The 18,442-nt window shown below is 40.0% G+C and overlaps 1 protein-coding gene across 1 annotated transcript in view; it reads right to left on the reverse strand.

Annotated features, from left to right (window-relative positions):
• CFAP20DC (CFAP20 domain containing) overlaps positions 1 to 18,442 on the reverse strand; it is a 213,288-nt gene that overhangs the window by 36,194 nt on the left and 158,652 nt on the right. Inside the window, exon 14 of the mRNA XM_063291508.1 lies at positions 18,296 to 18,357. Coding sequence (XP_063147578.1) covers positions 18,296 to 18,357 — 62 coding nt within the window. The remainder of the gene's footprint in view (positions 1 to 18,295; positions 18,358 to 18,442) is intronic.

The following is an 18,442-nucleotide window of genomic DNA, read 5'->3' on the forward strand; positions in this document are numbered from 1 at the left end:
CCTTGAAAGCCTGTTGGAGTTTCTCCTCTGCCCTAATCCTAACCCTCTTATACCAGGAAGGGTTACTTTGCATTTCTTCCTCATGCCTCCTCCTCCTCCTCCTCAGATGCCTTTTACTTAACAGTTCTTGAATTCCTTCGTTAAGGTCCTCTCTCTACTTCTCTACAGTATGTGATGACACATAACTGCAGTGTAGAGCCACCCTCTGAAATATGGAGTACCTCTACTGCATATACTGTACATGCACATTCCATTACAGTAGCTGGATATTACTTTTATATAGCCTTATATGGTATGGACCCAGATTACCTAAAGAAATATAATCTCTTTACAACATGCAGAGGACATTTAACAATCTGATTAGTTAGAATGCAAAAGAGTGCCTTCCATGTAACACAAACTCAAATTCTCTTCTGACAGGTAATCCAGACAAGAAGCACAAACCAGGAGTACTAACACTACCTTTACTGTAAGGTTACAGCAACAGAATCTTGCAAGTCTGAAAGCACTTCTCCTCTCCTTTACTTTACTTTTATTTTCCAGAAAACTAGGGAGGCTCCCTTCTGAGATGCTTCCCTCTTTTCCTTCTATGGGCTGAGATACCTTTTACATGACAGCTGCCTAGTCTGCGGCTCTTCTTCCTGTCTCCCAAGGTCATTCCCACATACCATCACACTTCCCCAGTGGCCTACATGGCTTCTTCTATCCTGAAAACTGATTATCTACTCAGTGTATGGAATACTGGTCATTGACTGTAATACTGATTGACCGACTACTCAGTATGTTTTCATTTCAAAGGCCCTGGAGCCGATGAGGTTGAAAGGTTTTAATAGCCCTGTCTTAAAATATGTGGCCCCTGTTTCTAAAATGTTTATGCTATTATTATTTAAGGCTCTGAATAAATCGCGTTGTGTTGCTCTAGGTTGTGTAGGGGATTGCCACTGCAAAGGTAGGATGAACTCACTTTTCTCAAGTACAGCAATCTAACCTCCCACGTTGCCAATAGATGACTCCATCAAACAACTGATCCAAGAATAGATTCTCATCAGCCTATATTCAATAGTTCATTTAATAATTTAGGAACCAAATGGGTATCTTCTAGTGCAATATTATAAATAGAGAAACTAAACCCTGAAGATCTGAACACGCCTGTGCTGTGGCAAGCTTTGTCGTGCTACTTTTTAAATGTGCAGCTATAAAAAAGCAGCTGCAAACATCTTGCCTGACAAACCCAAGGGACAGCTGGATATCCCTATTAACAGTAATAGGGTCAACCAGACAGGGCTATGTTTACTTGCCTCTAACCATCTGCTTTTGCCCCGCACCTCTGTAGGCAGGAAATTCAGCTACAAGGGAAACAGTGAAAATGGTCACTTATGTAATGTTTGCTGTTGATGCTTGTTGTAAACTTCCACTCTGGTTCAAGACTGAATTACACGAGCACAAATGAAAGTTGGCATGATATATAAATCCTTTTCCCTCCCCTCCCTCCTAATTAAAGCTATTCTAGCAAACTGATTCTGACCCTATTCTGAGGTCATTAATTTATTTATAATAGGAAGTATTGCAGCCATAACAGATTATCGTATTAAAACACAGATGGCACAGTCCCTTCGACACAAAGGGTTTTGGTTACAATATAGGATGGCAACTTGTCAATTATTCATTAACTGCATATCAGACACGTTTTGTTTCTGTTTCATAATTTTACTGCAAGTTTTTGCCTTTTTGTTTGACTTGTATTGAGCTGAATTTCAGGGCTTTCAGTGTATCAGTATTATTTAAATAGATCATGTACTTTTCCATAATACCTGGGACAGGTAACATTTACTAACTTCCTAAATAAAGAGAATGCAACAAGTTGAATCCCTGGGGAAAAAGCAGGATATAAATTTAACAAATTTTAAAGCCATATTTGTTTTATTCCTAAAGTAAAATATTATTTACACAATAGGAGATTGGTGAAATATAATGTGTTTCCTTTGACAGTGTCAAAGTCTTCCTGACTACATCTACCCATCCCATCATGTCTGGCAGAAAGGGCATGCTGTGGGTGCTGTCTGTGAGGGAGTTCCATTGGACGGGACCTAGGTGACAAGCATTTTCTGCCGTGGTAGAAAAGGGGGTAGTAAGCTCCAACTCTTAATTTCCAGAAAACCCTTAAAACATTTTTTCCAGCAAGCTTGGAGATCCCCTGGTGATAGTGAGCCTGCGAGCTGGCTGCATTATATGTATTATCTTCTCTTTAGTGATCTTGCTTTATTTATATTCATTGTTTTTAATTGGGTTTATAGAATGTTTTAATTGCTGGTTTTATTGTACACTGCCCAGAGTCACTTCATGTAAATTTGACAAATAAGTAAGTAAATAAATAAAATGCTCTGAAATAATGAGATTAATTCTTAGAGTCTGTTTACCTAGAAGAAAGAAAGAAAGAAAGAAAGAAAGAAAGAAAGAAAGAAAGAAAGGAAGAGAAAGACAGACAGACGGACCGACCTATCTTTTCATCTCTGGCTGCATACATTTTAATTGGATATCTTGGGACGTACTTGGAATGATGCTCTTCAGTTGTGGGACATCTGGTGAGAAGTACACAGAACCACATTTATAAATACACTTTCCTAATTCACATTGTTTGAGGAAACATATTTCAGGGTTCTCTCCAACTGCCCCCTTTGCTGCAACTTTAATAAAAGTGGGGCAATGGCTGGCAACAATCAGCATTAGTTATATTATATTTGTGAATCAACTCGAAGGACTTTGAAGTAGCCACTGCTGTCATCAAATTCCACTTTTATGGCATAGCTCAAATGTGGCAAGAAGAAAAGGCAGTAAGTTAAAGAAGGTGAATAGAAATTGAGGTAACTTTATTTCAAGGACAAATGTGCTTAACTTGGGAAATCTTTCTTAGAGTTAACAAGACAGCAGGGTAGCAGCAAGTATAGAGCCCTATGCCACAGTGATTTTGATTAAGTAAGTTTACAACTTCTCTGAGAATATTGAGGACAATTAGAGCATGGAAGAAGAAGGAAAATAATTTGCCTTTTCAATTTTTTCACTTTGGGCTCTTCTGTATAATGTATGTGGCATTAACATGGCTTCTTTTAGCAAACTACAGCTGGTGGTCGGGATGCTTTCTTTAAAACTGCCCCACATTCGACACTGTCAGTCTTAGAGACACAGAAATGAAAACCACTGACTTTTGCTCATACAAGGAAATGTACTGCTATTCCAGAAAGTTTTATCCCAAACATTTTGCTCCTATTTAATCTCCCTTCTGAAACTCTCCAAAATGGGAAAAGTTGAGATAAGAGAAAGGATCAGAGAAAAGGAAATTGGTTCAGGCAGGATCACATCCACATTCTTCCTAGGAGAGAAGCCTAGAAGACAGAAGGAGCATTATACTGTGTAATTGTCTCTCTTCTACAAGATTAGAAATCTAGCATGTATCCATCTTGCTTAAACTTAGAGAACTTCCTTAGTAACTGTCTCCATTTCATCCCACTTGTCTTTCTGAATCCATAAAGAGACATGGTGTACTGTAGTTTATAATCTGGAGCACCAATGGCTCATTTTATTGTCCATAAGGCTTCCACTAAATCTTGCCTTTTTTTAGTATTGTAAATTTTTAAGTTCATGTTATTATCCTTCTGGAAGCAAACATACTTTATTATTTTGACAGGATTTTAGAATGTCAGATCTTGTTTCTGGTGATTTGGAATATAATTGGGTACTATCTGTTTTATCAATGTGCTTTTAATGGTGTTTTAATTAAGTTTTTAATTGACTTTTTTATTAATATGTTTACTATTTCATTTTTATTGCAAGAGCTGAGGCTCATGAGGTGGGAACTATTAGTTTCCAGGCTTGAGAGAGATGCTATGCAAAACTTAGCCGCCTCTCAAGGCCATCAAGAGACCTGCCAGGTATCTGTTAATCTGGAAGGATAGGGGAAAGAAGTCTAGAGTTTAAATTCTGGAAACTGGAAACATATGTCTCCGACTCCTTTGCTCTGCAACAGGCAATTGACCACTGTGTTTTGTCTTCATTCCTGACTACAATAACATTTCTAATCTTGCCAAGGCAATCTAGGAATCTGCTACCAAATTCAGATGAGAGCTGAATTCAGGATTAAGTGTCCAGAGACCATTGATTTACTGCTATGGTCTAGCAGAATCCATCTGTCTTGGAAAAAGAATTTGTGCTCAGACAGATGATCTAGAGGGAGATTCTTTGTTTTCTCTCTCCCCCTTTTTTGGGAAGAGGGAGAATTGCATCACATTAACCAGTTATAAGTTGTCCCTTCCTTGAGGGAAGAGGAGTTGCAGCCCTGCCAACCAGCTGCGCATTTCACTATATTTAAAATGAAGCATCTTCTTCTGTGTGATTTAAACAGATGTCAAGACCTATGTTTCTTCACAGCCCACTTGTTGCCATGCTAGTCCTCTGACCAGCAAACCATCTGGATTGTTGCATCTCCTTTCTTCCCTACAGGAGCCTTGGGAAGCAGTTTCCTTGAATTTTATCAGTGATCTAGTACATGTCAAGAGCCTGGAGGCCATTCTGGTAGCAATTGATCTATTTTTTCAGATGTTCTATTTCATGTATGAGAAAATGTTTTGTCTTTCCATTCTTCCTTTCTGCCTTTTTTCATTTCAGCTACTGTTTAATTACATTTCTTTTTGTTTTATTTTGTTAAGTAAGTAAATAAATAAATGCCCATTTCATTTCCTGTGATGGTCTCCCATCCATCTTGAGATAGCTTGTCTTTCCATTCAATACATATTCTGCAACCACAATTTGCTCAATCATCTGATGAGGCCTATAATTTATGGTACATTTTAAAAAAACCGTTATGTCCTATTGGATATGAAGTCCTACCTGGCCTCTGTTGGATGCCAAAATGGAGAGGATAAATCTCATATTAGAGGAATATCCTTGCTGCTTTGTAATCTAAGCAATACAATTGGCCTGACTTTTACCTGTGCTCAAGTTCACTTATAGTGACTCATTTCATGTTTCTACTCAGAAGTTGTCACTACAGGCCACCTACAGCTATAACTTGTGTCTGTTACTGAATGCTTTCCAGCCCTTCACCAATTGAGAGCCTCCTATTTTCTATTTTTGTCAAGAACTTCAAGCTGCACAGACCCATCTCAAGGATCAGCCAGATCCTTCAGGGAAGAAAGCGAATGGGAGACTATCAAGGCTAAGACCTTGAGACTTTCTAGAGAGATCCTCGAGAGTGCCATTATGGAAATCTATCTCATTTGACCAATGCACCAAGCGATCCACCAAGTATCCATCATGCAGAGAGGGCATGTTGCGGACCCTGCCGGTAAGAGAATTCCATCTGGGGGGGTCCAGGAGGTAGGCCTTCTCTGCAGTAGCTCCTGCCCTCTGGAACATCTTGCCCCTGGAGGTGAGGCTAGCCCCATCACTCCTGGGCTTCCGGAGGAATTTGAAGACCTGGCTCTGCCACCTGGCTTGGGGGGGGGAGGGGAGCCATCATGTTTGGGGATGGCTAGTGCCCTAGAGTGCTTGTCACATACAATACATTATCATCTGCCATTTGGATTCTATTTTTATCTATAATTATTGTTTACTTGTAATTGTATTTTTAGATATTGTGTTTTTAGATATTGTAATTTTATTGTATATTTATTGTTTTATTGATTATTGTTGTAAACTACCCAGAGTCCCTCTGGTGGGAGGAGATGGGTGGTGACAAATTTGATAAATAAATAAAATAAAAAATATTTGGAAGGTGGGAGAGAAAAGCAGAGAGAGAGACAATGAGAGGGAGACTATGCATATATACGTAGTTTCCTCTGCAGTTGGCAGTCAACCTATGTTTGGGTGGTATCATTCTTGTCTGCAATAAAGTTTCTAATCTGGGAATCTGCTGCCAAATCAAGCTGAGAGCCAAGCTAAGGGTTAAATGTCTGGAGATTTGTTTTATTGCCCAGCCCAAGTGTGAAGTCTGACACTTATTGTTAGCTGTCTTGAGTGCCATTCTTTGGCAGAAAGGCAGGTTATTAATTCAGTAAATACATTAATAAATCAATCAAACACAGCTGTAGAGCAGTGTTCCTTAACTTGGCATTCTCTAGGTGTGTTAAACTACCACTTCTGTCCTTCCAGTGCTGTCTGTAGATGATGAAACTGCACCTGGAAGGCATCAGGTTTGGAAACGCTGCTAAAGAGCAAATTGAGACAAGAGCTTGAGAATTTTTCATGAAATAGCATAAAAGCTGTCATACCTCACAGGGAGGAGAGAGATTCTGCAGTTGGGCCAAGGAAGTAGGATGGCAGGATGTCAAGAAAAGCTACCATGGGTGAGAAGAGGATGTCAACTTGGAAATGTATTTCTGTATTGCAGGATTAGAATTAATGGAAACATATATGGGGACTAATTCATTTTTGTGCACAGCAATGAAGTGAGATAAATTCTGAAAAATTAGAGGGAAGGCCCAAATTCACTTAACTTCATGGTTGGGCAATTTAAATCAAAGTTTCTCATGTCTCTTCTACCTTTGTTGACACTTCTTTTTTATATTACAGTTATGGTAGATAAAGTGACCTCTCATAATTGCCTTACTGGTGTCCCAGACAGTTTTTAGGTCAGTTCCTTTGCCCAAATTGATGTCAAAAAATCTTTTAAACTCCTCTTGCAATCAACCAAAACGTTTTCTCTTTGTAAAATAGCTTCATTCAATCTCCACTGAAAAGCCATAGAAGACCTATTTTCAAATTTACTGGATTGTAATTGGATTGTGATCGGAGAAAGTCTTTGGTAAAATATCAACCTTACAAATTTTATTAGCGAAATTATTTGAAATCCATATCATGTCAATTCTTGAAAAAGGTTGATGTCTTTCTGAGTAAAAAGTATATTCCTTGCCAATACATTTTTGTGTCGCCAGGAATCTACTAATGCCAAATTGTCTATCATACCAAAAAAAAACTGTGAGAATCTTCCTTGTTTAAGCTTAATTTCCTTTTCAGATGTCCTGTTCAACTGTGGGGAGGTTACACCATTCCAATGTCCTAGTAGACACCAGCTTTGATATGAAAAAGATGACAATTCATTCAAAAGATGTTTAAAAAATTTACTTTTATCCTCATTTGGTACATATATCACCACAACAAGAGATTTAAGTCCATTAAGCTCGACTTCCACTGCTACATATCTGCCATGTTCGTCAGAAAGCAATAAATGTGGTTTCAATTGTGGTTTAACATACATTAGAAATCCATTTACCTTCTTCAAACTTTATGAATAGAGCATGTATGTTGTTGTTGTTTATTCGTTTAGTCGCTTCCGACTCTTCGTGACTTCATGGACCAGCCCACGCCAGAGCTTCCTGTCGGTCGTCAACACCCCCAGCTCCCCCAGGGACGAGTCCGTCACCTCTAGAATATCATCCATCCATCTTGCCCTTGGTCGGCCCCTCTTCCTTTTGCCCTCCACTCTCCCTAGAATCAGCATCTTCTCCAGGGTGTCCTGTCTTCTCATTATGTGGCCAAAGTATTTCAGTTTTGCTTTTAATATCATTCCCTCAAGTGAGCAGTCTGGCTTTATTTCCTGGAGGATGGACTGGTTGGATCTTCTTGCAGTCCAAGGCACTCTCAGAATTTTCCTCCAACACCACAGTTCAAAAGCATCAATCTTCCTTCGCTCAGCCTTCCTTATGGTCCGGCTCTCGCAGCCATATGTTACTACGGGGAACACCATTGCTTTGACTATGCGGACCTTTGTTGTCAGTGTGATGTCTCTGCTCTTAACTATTTTATCAAGATTTGTCATTGCTCTTCTCCCAAGGATTAAGCGTCTTCTGATTTCCTGACTGCAGTCAGCATCTGCAGTAATCTTTGCACCTAGGAATACAAAGTCTTTCACTGCTTCTACATTTTCTCCCTCTATTTGCCAGTTATCAATCAAGCTGGTTGCCATAATCTTGTTTTTGAGGTTTAGCTGCAAGCCAGCTTTTGCACTTTCTTCTTTCACCTTCATCATAAGGCTCCTCAGTTCCTCTTCACTTTCAGCCATCAAAGTGGTATCATCTGCATATCTGAGATTGTTAATGTTTCTTCCAGAGATTTTAACTCCAGCCTTGGATTCCTCAAGGCCAGCTTGTCGCATGATGTGTTCTGCATACAAGTTGAATAGGTAGGGTGAGAGTATACAGCCCTGCCGTACTCCTTTCCCAATCTTAAACCAGTCCGTTGTTCCGTGGTCTGTTCTTACTGTTGCTACTTGGTCGTTATACAGATTCTTCAGGAGGCAGACAAGATGACTTGGTATCCCCATACCGCTAAGAACTTGCCACAATTTGTTATGGTCCACACAGTCAAAGGCTTTAGAATAGTCAATAAAACAGAAATAGATGTTTTTCTGAAACTCCCTGGCTTTTTCCATTATCCAGCGGATATTGGCAATTTGGTCTCTAGTTCCTCTGCCTTTTCTAAACCCAGCTTGTACATCTGGCAATTCTCGCTCCATGAATTGCTGAAGTCTACCTTGCAGGATCTTGAGCATTACCTTACTGGCATGTGAAATGAGTGCCACTGTTCGATAGTTTGAACATTCTTTAGTGTTTCCCTTTTTTGGTATGGGGATATAAGTTGATTTTTTCCAATCTGATGGCCATTCTTGTGTTTTCCAAATTTGCTGGCATATAGCATGCATTACCTTGACAGCATCATCTTGCAAGATTTTGAACAGTTCAGCTGGGATGCCGTCGTCTCCTGCTGCCTTGTTATTAGCAATGCTTCTTAAGGCCCACTCAACCTCACTCTTCAGGATGTCTGGCTCTAGCTCACTGACCACACCGTCAAAGCTATCCCCGATATTGTTATCCTTCCTATACAGGTCTTCTGTATATTCTTGCCACCTTTTCTTGATCTCTTCTTCTTCTGTTAGGTCCTTGCCAACTTTGTTTTTGATCATACCCATTTTGGCCTGGAATTTACCTCCAATGTTTCTAATTTTCTGGAAGAGGTCTCTTGTCCTTCCTATTCTATTGTCTTCTTCCACTTCCGCGCATTGCTTGTTTAAAAATAATTCCTTATCTCTTCTGGCTAACCTCTGGAATTTTGCATTTAATTGGGCATATCTGCCCCTATCACTGTTGCCTTTTGCTTTCCTTCTTTCTTGGGCTACTTCTAGTGTCTCAGCAGACAGCCATTTTGCCTTCTTGGTTTTCTCTTTCTTTGGGATGTATTTTGTTGCCGCCTCCTGAACAATGCTGCCAACTTCTGTCCATAATTCTTCCGGGACCCTATCTACTAAGTCCAGTCCCTTAAATTGATTCCTCACCTCCACTGCATATTCCTTAGGAATATTAGTGAGCTCATATCTAGCTGATCTGTGGGTCTTCCGTAATCTCTTTAGTCTGATCCTAAATCGTGCAAGAAGTTCGTGATCTGAACTACAGTCAGCTCCAGGCCTTGTTTTTACCGACTGTACAGATGTCCACCACCTTTGGCTGCAAAGGATGTAGTCAATCTGATTTCGGTGTTGTCCATCTGGTGAAGTCCATGTATAAAGCCGTCTCTTAGGTTGTTGGAAGAGAGTGTTTGTTATGCAGAGTGAATTTTCTTGGCAAAATTCTATCAGCCTATGTCCTGCTTTGTTTTGTTCTCCCAGGCCATACTTACCTGTAATTCGAGGTGTCATTTGACTGCCCACCTTAGCATTCCAGTCTCCTGTGATGAAAATAACATCTCTTTTAGGCGTGTTGTCCAGTAGGTGCTGCAGATCCTCATAGAACTGCTCTACTTCAGCTTCTTCAGCATTTGTGGTTGGGGCATATATTTGGATCACTGTGATGTTAGATGGCTTGCCCTGAATTCGAATTGAGATCATTCTGTTGTTTTTTGGGTTGTATCCAAGCACTGCTTTAGCCACTTTACTATTAATTATGAAGGCTACTCCATTTCTTCTGTGGTCCTCTTGTCCACAGTAGTAGATCTGATGGTCATTTCATGTGAAGTGGCCCATTCCAGTCCATTTCAGTTCACTGACGCCCAGGATGTCTATCTTTAATCTTGACATCTCACCAATAACCACATCCAATTTGCCCTGGCTCATAGATCTTACATTCCAGGTTCCAATGGTGTGTTGATCCTTAGAACATCGGATTCGCCGTTCACCACCAGCACCGTCGGCCGCTAGCCGTCCTTTTGGCTTTGAGCTAGCTGCGTCATCACGTCTGGGGCTAGTTGAGCTCATCCTCTGTTCCTCCCCAGTAGCATTTTGACCATCTTCCAACCTGGGGGTCTCATCTTCTGATGGTATACCGACATATCTCTGGTTGTACTGATCCATTTAGTTTTCACGGCAAGAATACTGGGGTGGGTTGCCATTACCTTCCCCAGGGATCGCATTTAGTCTGACCTCTCTGTCATGACCTTCCCGTCTTGGGTGGCCTTTCACGGTTTAGCTCATGGCATCATTGAGGTGCTCAAGCTCCAGCACCACGACAAGGTAACGATCCTTTGCTGAAGAGAGCATGTATACATGCATATTAACAATTCTCTTGCCATATTAACAATTCTCTTGAAACCTATTCTGCCCTTCATCATGAGTTGTATAACCTTCTAAATTCAATTGCAACATTTTATACATTTTCTTAATAAGATGCTCATCGTTTGTACAAAATTCAATTTCAAACTGTGTTTTTTCATGAACAAAATTATATACTTTCTTCTCCAAATTAAACCATTCTGACAGTTGTGCATAATTAAACCAGTGACAAATATGACCTTCCAATTCTAGTTGTTCCCTTGTTTTAAGTTTAGGTATTCTTTCTTCAAAATTCAGCAAATCTTCCTATCTCAACCAGCTTGGTTTGCCTGCCATCTCTCTTCTACAAAAAAGCTTCTTGAGGGGGACAACCACATAGGTACGTTAGGAGACAATACTGGTTTATATTTATTCCAAACCCTCAGTATGACATGCCTAACAAAATGATAGATATTCTGACTTTGAGCAAAAGATGGAAATTAGATATGGAGACTTTGAGAAAACGATGGAAAGTAAATATTCTGACTTTGAGAAAAAGATTGAACATCAAATGGAAAAAAATCCTGGAGAGGTGAAACAAGTAACACATCGAGTGGAGGTGTTAGAAACTAAGATGGTTAATACTGAGCAAGAGAGAGAAAAAGACCTTAATAAAATGGCTCTGTTAGAACTTAGGGACATGGATTTTTGTCTGAGACTGAGAGGAGTTCCTAAGGAGAAAGGGAAGAATATTGTTGAAAAAATCTTACAGGCTTTGGCAATATTATTGGATTGGGAGGAAGACAGAATAAAGGATGAATTAGATAAGGTTTTTCGCATCAACTCAAGATATGCAGCTGTAAATAATAAGCCAAGAGATGTTTTGGTTCATTTTGCTAGAAGGAAAACAAGAGACCAGGTTTTGCAAACTCACTTTGAATCAAGATTAAATACTGATAATGTGGATATAATTGTTTTGAAAGAGATTCCCGTAAGGATTTTGAGGAAAAGAAAAGACTATGCTTTTTTTAACAGAGATTTTGAAAAAGAATAAAATTGTTTTCTGATGGGAAAGATTGAAAGGTGTAAATGTTATGTTCCAACAGCAAAGATTCAGCTTGACCTCCAGCCATAAAGCCAAGGACTTTCTTGCTAGACATGGATCTGGTTTGGATCAGGGTGTAGATGAGAAACCTGCACCTGGAACTAGACCCCCAAGAATCTGCTCTACAGGGTATAGATATGGGTGCTACATCTAAGGACTTTGGTCAGATGTCTGCTTAATCATGGCTTGCACTTACCTTACTTGGAATGTGAACGGGGCAAATGCCCCACACAAAATATTTGTTTTTCATTATTTGAAGAAATTAAACCATGATGTGATATGCTTACAGGAGACTCATATAAGGAAAAAAGATATTAAATATTTCATCTCTCTTCTACCTTTAATGTTGTACTGACTTTATAAGTTGCGCAAGCAGAACAAAAGTAACAGCCAAAAGTGTGACACCTGCTTTAACTATGATTAAGATGTATATTCTCTGATAATTATTTTTCTATGGGCTAGATTCTTTTGTCTCCTCTAACAGAACATGCTATTTAGGGAAGCAAAAAGGGGGGCACTGCATCTTTCCCAAACTTTAAACAGCATCTGATTATTCTTCAAGGTATATTTGTGTATCTGGTCAATTCATTTGTGGTACAATCTTGTTAGTCTTTATTTTCAATGAAAGCCACTGTTCAGCTCATTTTGCTTTAGGTATCATCAGAAATAAAAAGTCAACAGTTGCTCTTAAATTATGTGGTTTTTGAATGCAATGTTAATGTTAAATATTACTGAAAAATCTCCCCAGTCCTTTCCTTAAGCTTCTGTGTTTTCCTAAATAAGTCTCTAGGCATATTTCACAATGACTGAGTTGTTTTAATGTCTCCTGCTAGTTCATACATATTATATACAATTCCCAAATGCTATCTTACCCGGTTTTCTGAATGAGGTTTATTTTTGTAGGAGGTACAGTATTTCCCAAGCAATCAGATTTTGATTTCTTTCTTAAAGGAAGTTTAAGAAAGTTTGGTAAGTTTACATTTTAAAGAATACTTCTAAATCATAGACTAGAGAAATTAATCATGTTCCCTTTTTTGCTATTGTTGTTTTTTGTAAATTTCATCACATTATCCACTCTCCAAGAATTATTCAGTGTGTTTTTTTTTAAAGATCAACAAGATGGGCCACGCTTTTTTAGGTTATATATTGTATCTTACTACATCTACCACAGTTTTTATATCATGATGTAGGTTGATCATTTCTTCTTATATATTTACACCTCATTAACACCTTTCTGGCATTTCACAAAGACCACTGAATTCATTGAGGAAACAGCAAGTGAGGTATTTCACAGATTGCTTGTGCATCTCAGAAACTGAATTAAGACTTTAATGTGGGGTGGTGGTGATGGAACTTGGTGTTTGTATTTTCATCAGGATCGTTTTTAATAATTGTTTCTTGAAAAATAAGGATCAATTGTTGTTAATTAAACTGAAGGTAATTCTACTATAGAAACTAAACATTTGGCCAACTGCTTCTTGCTACTGAGGGGCAATTTCTTCTCCATCTTGGCTTCTGGAGGATAAAAAGTGATAAGAGGTTATGAATGGAGGAACAGATTATTTTTTGGGATGGGTTTTGGGAAAATGGATTTTAGGAAAAATAGTCATGGATTTTGGGAAAAAATGGGCATGGAAGAAAAGCGTTTGGGGAAAAACAAGTATGGAAGGAAAGAAATGAAAGTAGGATGACTGCTGGAAGAGTCCTCTATGAAAAGGTATTAGAAAATATTACTCAACGGAATGAATGGAAAGTGGATATAAGGACACTTGTTGTTTTAGAGAAAGTGTACAATTAATTAATTGGCTAGAATTATGGAATATTTTTCATGAGTATGAAGTTGAAGGTTAGCTACTGTATGCAATAAGAATGGTATATAATAAAACAAAGCATGCATGAGAATAAATGGATTAACACTGAGCAGGGAGTGGACAAGGATGGGATTCCTTTGTTGTTTAATGTACTTCTGGACAAATGAGTAAGAAATGCATGCAGTGACAATAGATGTGCCTTGGGGCTTTTCCACATAGCAGTGTTAATGTGCTTTCCCCCAATCCATCTGATGTGGCAGAAAAGTATGCTGATAGACTTTGCACTGCCTGCATTGCTAACCCATACTGTGCTTCAGTAATGAGGCTAACAACTGGTGTTGTCCACCCACAAATAATGCAGAACAACTTAAGGAAAGTGATTGATAAGATTCCATGCTGGTGGAAAAATCAACTAACAATTGCTCTCTCTAAGGAGAGAGAAATGGTTACACCAGCTGTCAAAACGTAGACCTCAGCTAGCTTATCTACATGTGTGTGTGTGTGTCTGTGCAGTAAAACAGGCAATACATGTGTCAAGAACTGCAGCTTCTTTGCAGTGGGAGAGCAAAAGAACTCCTTCCACTTTCTCTTCCCATGCAAGGTTTGGGGTGGGAAACAAGGTAAGATAATTGTTGTCAAAAGACCTACTTCTTTCCCATTTCCTTCTCTTCCCTGCTTCCTGGAAGGCAAGAGAGGTGAGGGAGTACAAGTGGCTCTTTAGATGTCACCCCTTGTGGTAAGGCTGCCCCTGTGTGGATCAGGTACATGCATATGGTGGTGTGTATTTCCATGTGGCCAGTGGTCTTCCAGGAGACCATTCTGCATGCATCAAAAAATACACGTGCCATGCATCAGGTCCTGTAGTCCCCACTGGGGGTGGGATGGGCAGGTTTACTGCAGGGAAGAGTGGCTGGAGAGTCATCCGCTATACTTCCCTTCCCCTCAACAATTCTCTGATCCCTCAGACCATCTCCATGGAATCAGATAACTGGTGGCTAAAGAGCAACTTCTCCCCTTTTCTTGTCATTCTTCCGTACACTGAGTTAGTGGATGTGCTGCCACTTCTAGATTTCTGCATTGGCAGAAAAAATGGAGAGAGATGGGAGGAAGAAGCAGGAATTGGCTACTGGAGTTTGGTAGTTGAGTTAAAGAGGGAGTCCTTTTCCTCGACATCAATAAAAACCACCCAGAGTCCCCCCTTTGGGAGGAGATGGGAGGTGGCAAAATTTGATAGATAGATAGATAGAGCTTCTACTAAGCTAAACTGAGAATTTAAGAATGAATCCGTAAGAGATAAAAAGTCTTACTAGTGCTTAAAATTGCAAAAGTGAAGTTGGAGAGACAGGAGTTTTCAATTGTGATCTGCAATGGTTCTGATATGTTTCGATTCCTACCAGAAAACTAGAAGAAGCTTATCACTTCCCTATTGTTGCTAAGAAAATTACATGGGTGTGACCATGAAGTCACCAGAAATTGTGCTGAATTCAAAGAAAATGTTACATTTTTATACATTTGCCTGAAGAAAAAACTAGAAGATTGGGGCAATGAGTAGTCACATCTCAGCTGATGAGAGAAGATGAAAGTTTATCAGATCAAACAAAGGAGGCATTATATCAGTAGCTGCAAGAGGAAGACCATCAAACAAAGAAGCAATGCCAGTGAGTAAGAGTGTCAACTATAAGCAGATTTAGAAGCTATTCTGCACTAGGGGAACTTAGAAAGATTTAAGAACTTCACAGAACAAAAAGGGTTTGAGACTTTAGGGAAATAAAAAGAGATATCATGGAACAGGAGACAAGATGGTGGACCTCAAGGGGAAATGAAATGAAAAGAAATGAAAAGGAGAATCTTTATAAAGTTCACAGCCTTTGCTGACTAATGCTTAGAGTATGAAAAAATGATGGAATATGTCTGAATTGTTACTACAGAAAGGCAAGTTTTATTTAATTGTATAATGGAAAGCTGCTGGTATGAGTCCTGTGATTGGAATGGAAGGATGACATGAGTCAATCTCAGGTAGGCTCTTAGAAAGAAAATCAAGGTGTGTCTATCCTAATCTACACAGGGATATAGAAAATAGTTCAGTTGCTGGAATTCTCATAAACCCATCCCTGTCTTTTTAATAACATTGCTAAACAGATACTGTGAGAATCGTGCTCAGAAAGAATAATTTTTAGTTTTAAGCAGTTGCCAACAAGCCTTATACTATGACATGGAGAAAACTGAGGTATTTCCACAAGAAGATATAACAGCAAAATGAACCATGATGGCCTGCCTAGTAGCACTGCATGGTGCCCAGTGCTGGCCAACCACCAAAAATGCTGAGCACCCTTTACATGCCGTGGAGATGCGCATGCTTCATTGGTCATTAGGCATTTCCCTTCCTGACCACATCAGCAATGATACAGTCCCGCAGCAGATGGGCATTGAACTGGTAACAGAGAAAATGTGGGAAAAACACCTACAGTGGTATGTAGGCTGACCATATTTCCTTGAGACAAAAATGGGACATTGGGATGGCAAAATGGGATGGGTTTAAACTTATGTAATATTCGGTATTCACGAAAAAGATAAAAGATGTTATTGACAGTAAGCTGGGAAAGTGCAGGAGGGGGAGGTGCGGCAGTGGTTGGGTCTGGAGAGGCTGGTGCAGGGGTGGCGTTGGGTGGAGAAGTTGCAGGAGGGCTGAGGGCGGCAGCGGGCTGAGGGTGGCGGCGACCTTGGACGGGAGGACAGGAATGAGGTAGCAGGAGGCTGGAGAAGCGGATGGCTGAGGGCAGCGGTGGGCTGGGACAGGAGGACAGGAGGACAGGAACAAGGCAGCAGGAGGCTGGAGAAGCGGAGGCCTGAGGGCAGCGGCGAGCTGGGATGGGAGGACAGGGACGAGGTGGCAGGAGGCTGGAGAAGTGCAGGAGGGCTGAGAGCTGTGGTGAGCTGGGACGGGAGGACAGGAACGGAGAAGTCTGGTGAACGGTTGTCCCCAACAACCCGTTCCTCTCTGACACGCCCTTTTATTTTATTTTCTTCCTGCTGTTTTGGCCTGAGAGCCAATTGGCTTCTTTTCTGCTGGGCATGCTTTTCTGACTGTCTTCCACTGCACTGATTGGCAGCAGCGACTCTTCCTCTTGCTCACGACCAATCGTCTGTTCCTGTAGTTCCGCTGTAGGTTTTCTGCCAGATTGAGAACTACAGCCAAGTCAGCCTCCTTTTCAATTTCAATTTCAATTTCAACTTTTTACATTCTTCCCAATAATGGCTCCAATGTTTTTAAAAAATGGGACAAAATTGACATTTATATTAAAATGATGGGATGGGGGAGATGGGCGGTAACAGAAATTTGAAATATAAATAAATAATAAATAAATAAATAAACGGTACTGTCCCGTTCAAAACGTGACCTATGGTCAGCCTAGTGGTATGGCTATGTTCTATGAGCAGCACCCCACACTGTTGCCTGTACTACCTACCACTTTAACATTGGTGGCAAACACCCACACCGAAGACCAAAGCAAAACTGGCAGGACACAATTAACGTGGGTATGAAAATCATCCAGTTGGACTCAGTTGCTGCGTTTGATCATGTGAAATGGCATTTGTTAATCCGAAAAGCGGATCCTGCACCTGCGGGAAAACACTAGGATGAAGAAGAATGAACCATGATTGTTGAGACCACCATGTTATGATGAAGACATAGTTGGCTGAATTCCTGCAGACCTTTGAAAGAACTCTTGTTAGAAGGGGAATTGGTGGGAAACAGTATACTACAGGTCCATTTCTCAAGAAGAGGAAGGCATTCCCTAGAGACAGAAAAATTGCTTTTGGGACTATCCTGGCAGGATTTCACGAAGGCCGTAGTGGAGTCATGAAGCCTCTATTTGTCACCTTTAGGTATACTAGGATAAATAAGGAACAAAGGATACACCAGTGCCAAATCCCCAGTGAACATTCTGCTGTCTTCAGCAATGCACAGTGGCTGTCGGGGCACTTATAGGGAAGTTTATCCTCCCCAGTTCTCATCAAATTAACTTCAAAAATAGTAGAACTACTTAACCCAAATTTGGAAAAATCCTTGATGCTTTGCTGCAATTTGAAGTAGTCCCCAGAAAAACAATGGAGAAGAATTTACTTAATCCCAAAGTCTTTGTGCAAAGTGCTTTTAGTTCCTAAGCCAGGTTTCCTTGAGTCAGCTCTTTAAAACAGTTTCCTAATAATCGTAGCAATTGTTTTCTCAAGAGATTATTTGAAGACCTATCTCTCAGGTGACCTAGAGAATGGGACACAATGCCCTTGCCCTGTGGAAGAAAGCCTGAGTTATGAGAGTGTCCTGCAGAGCTAGACATTCCATGGTAGCCTGTGTTTCTTGAGAAAGTAATCTCTAGTTAAGAAATCAGTTCCAGCTCAGATAAGCTGGAGAATAATTCAGTGTTTTTCAATGTTTGCCTCTCTTTTAAAAGGAGCATTACTGAATTCCTGAAACTAATTTCAAGATTTAGGAATACAAAAAGACAGTAAAGCACTGTTCTAGGTTCAGTGCAGCCACTTCTGAATTCCTGGACTTGCAATGATAAATGCTTTCCAATTTATTTGTTTCCAGTCTGTGGATACTGCGGCTGTTTATGGTTCCTAAAAACGAATGCACTAGTCCAAATACGTTCAACTGTTGAGCCACTTATCAGCAATCACTTCCATTCCTCAGGTTTCGGTTTATGTGTGAGTATATGTGTGGTCAAGGCTGGAAATACACACTTCTTTCTCAGACAGAGAAACTGGCAATAAGATTTAAGAGCGCACCAAAGAAAAGTTACACCAACTGGTTCTCGCAATATTCTCAACATATCTGTTTTTCCTGAGCTGTAAGCAGCAACTTACCGTGGGTTGGAATGGGAAAGAGGATTCATTTCTTTCTGATAGTGACTTCCTTGATTAACAGGCTGTGGAAGATACAAGAAATAACAAGTGAAACAATTATTTTTCCTGTGCTCTTTCAAAACACATGGATCTGAACTGTTGTTATTA

The sequence above is a fragment of the Candoia aspera genome, chromosome 2 (genome assembly GCF_035149785.1).
Source record: "Candoia aspera isolate rCanAsp1 chromosome 2, rCanAsp1.hap2, whole genome shotgun sequence".
Lineage (NCBI taxonomy): Eukaryota > Metazoa > Chordata > Lepidosauria > Squamata > Boidae > Candoia > Candoia aspera.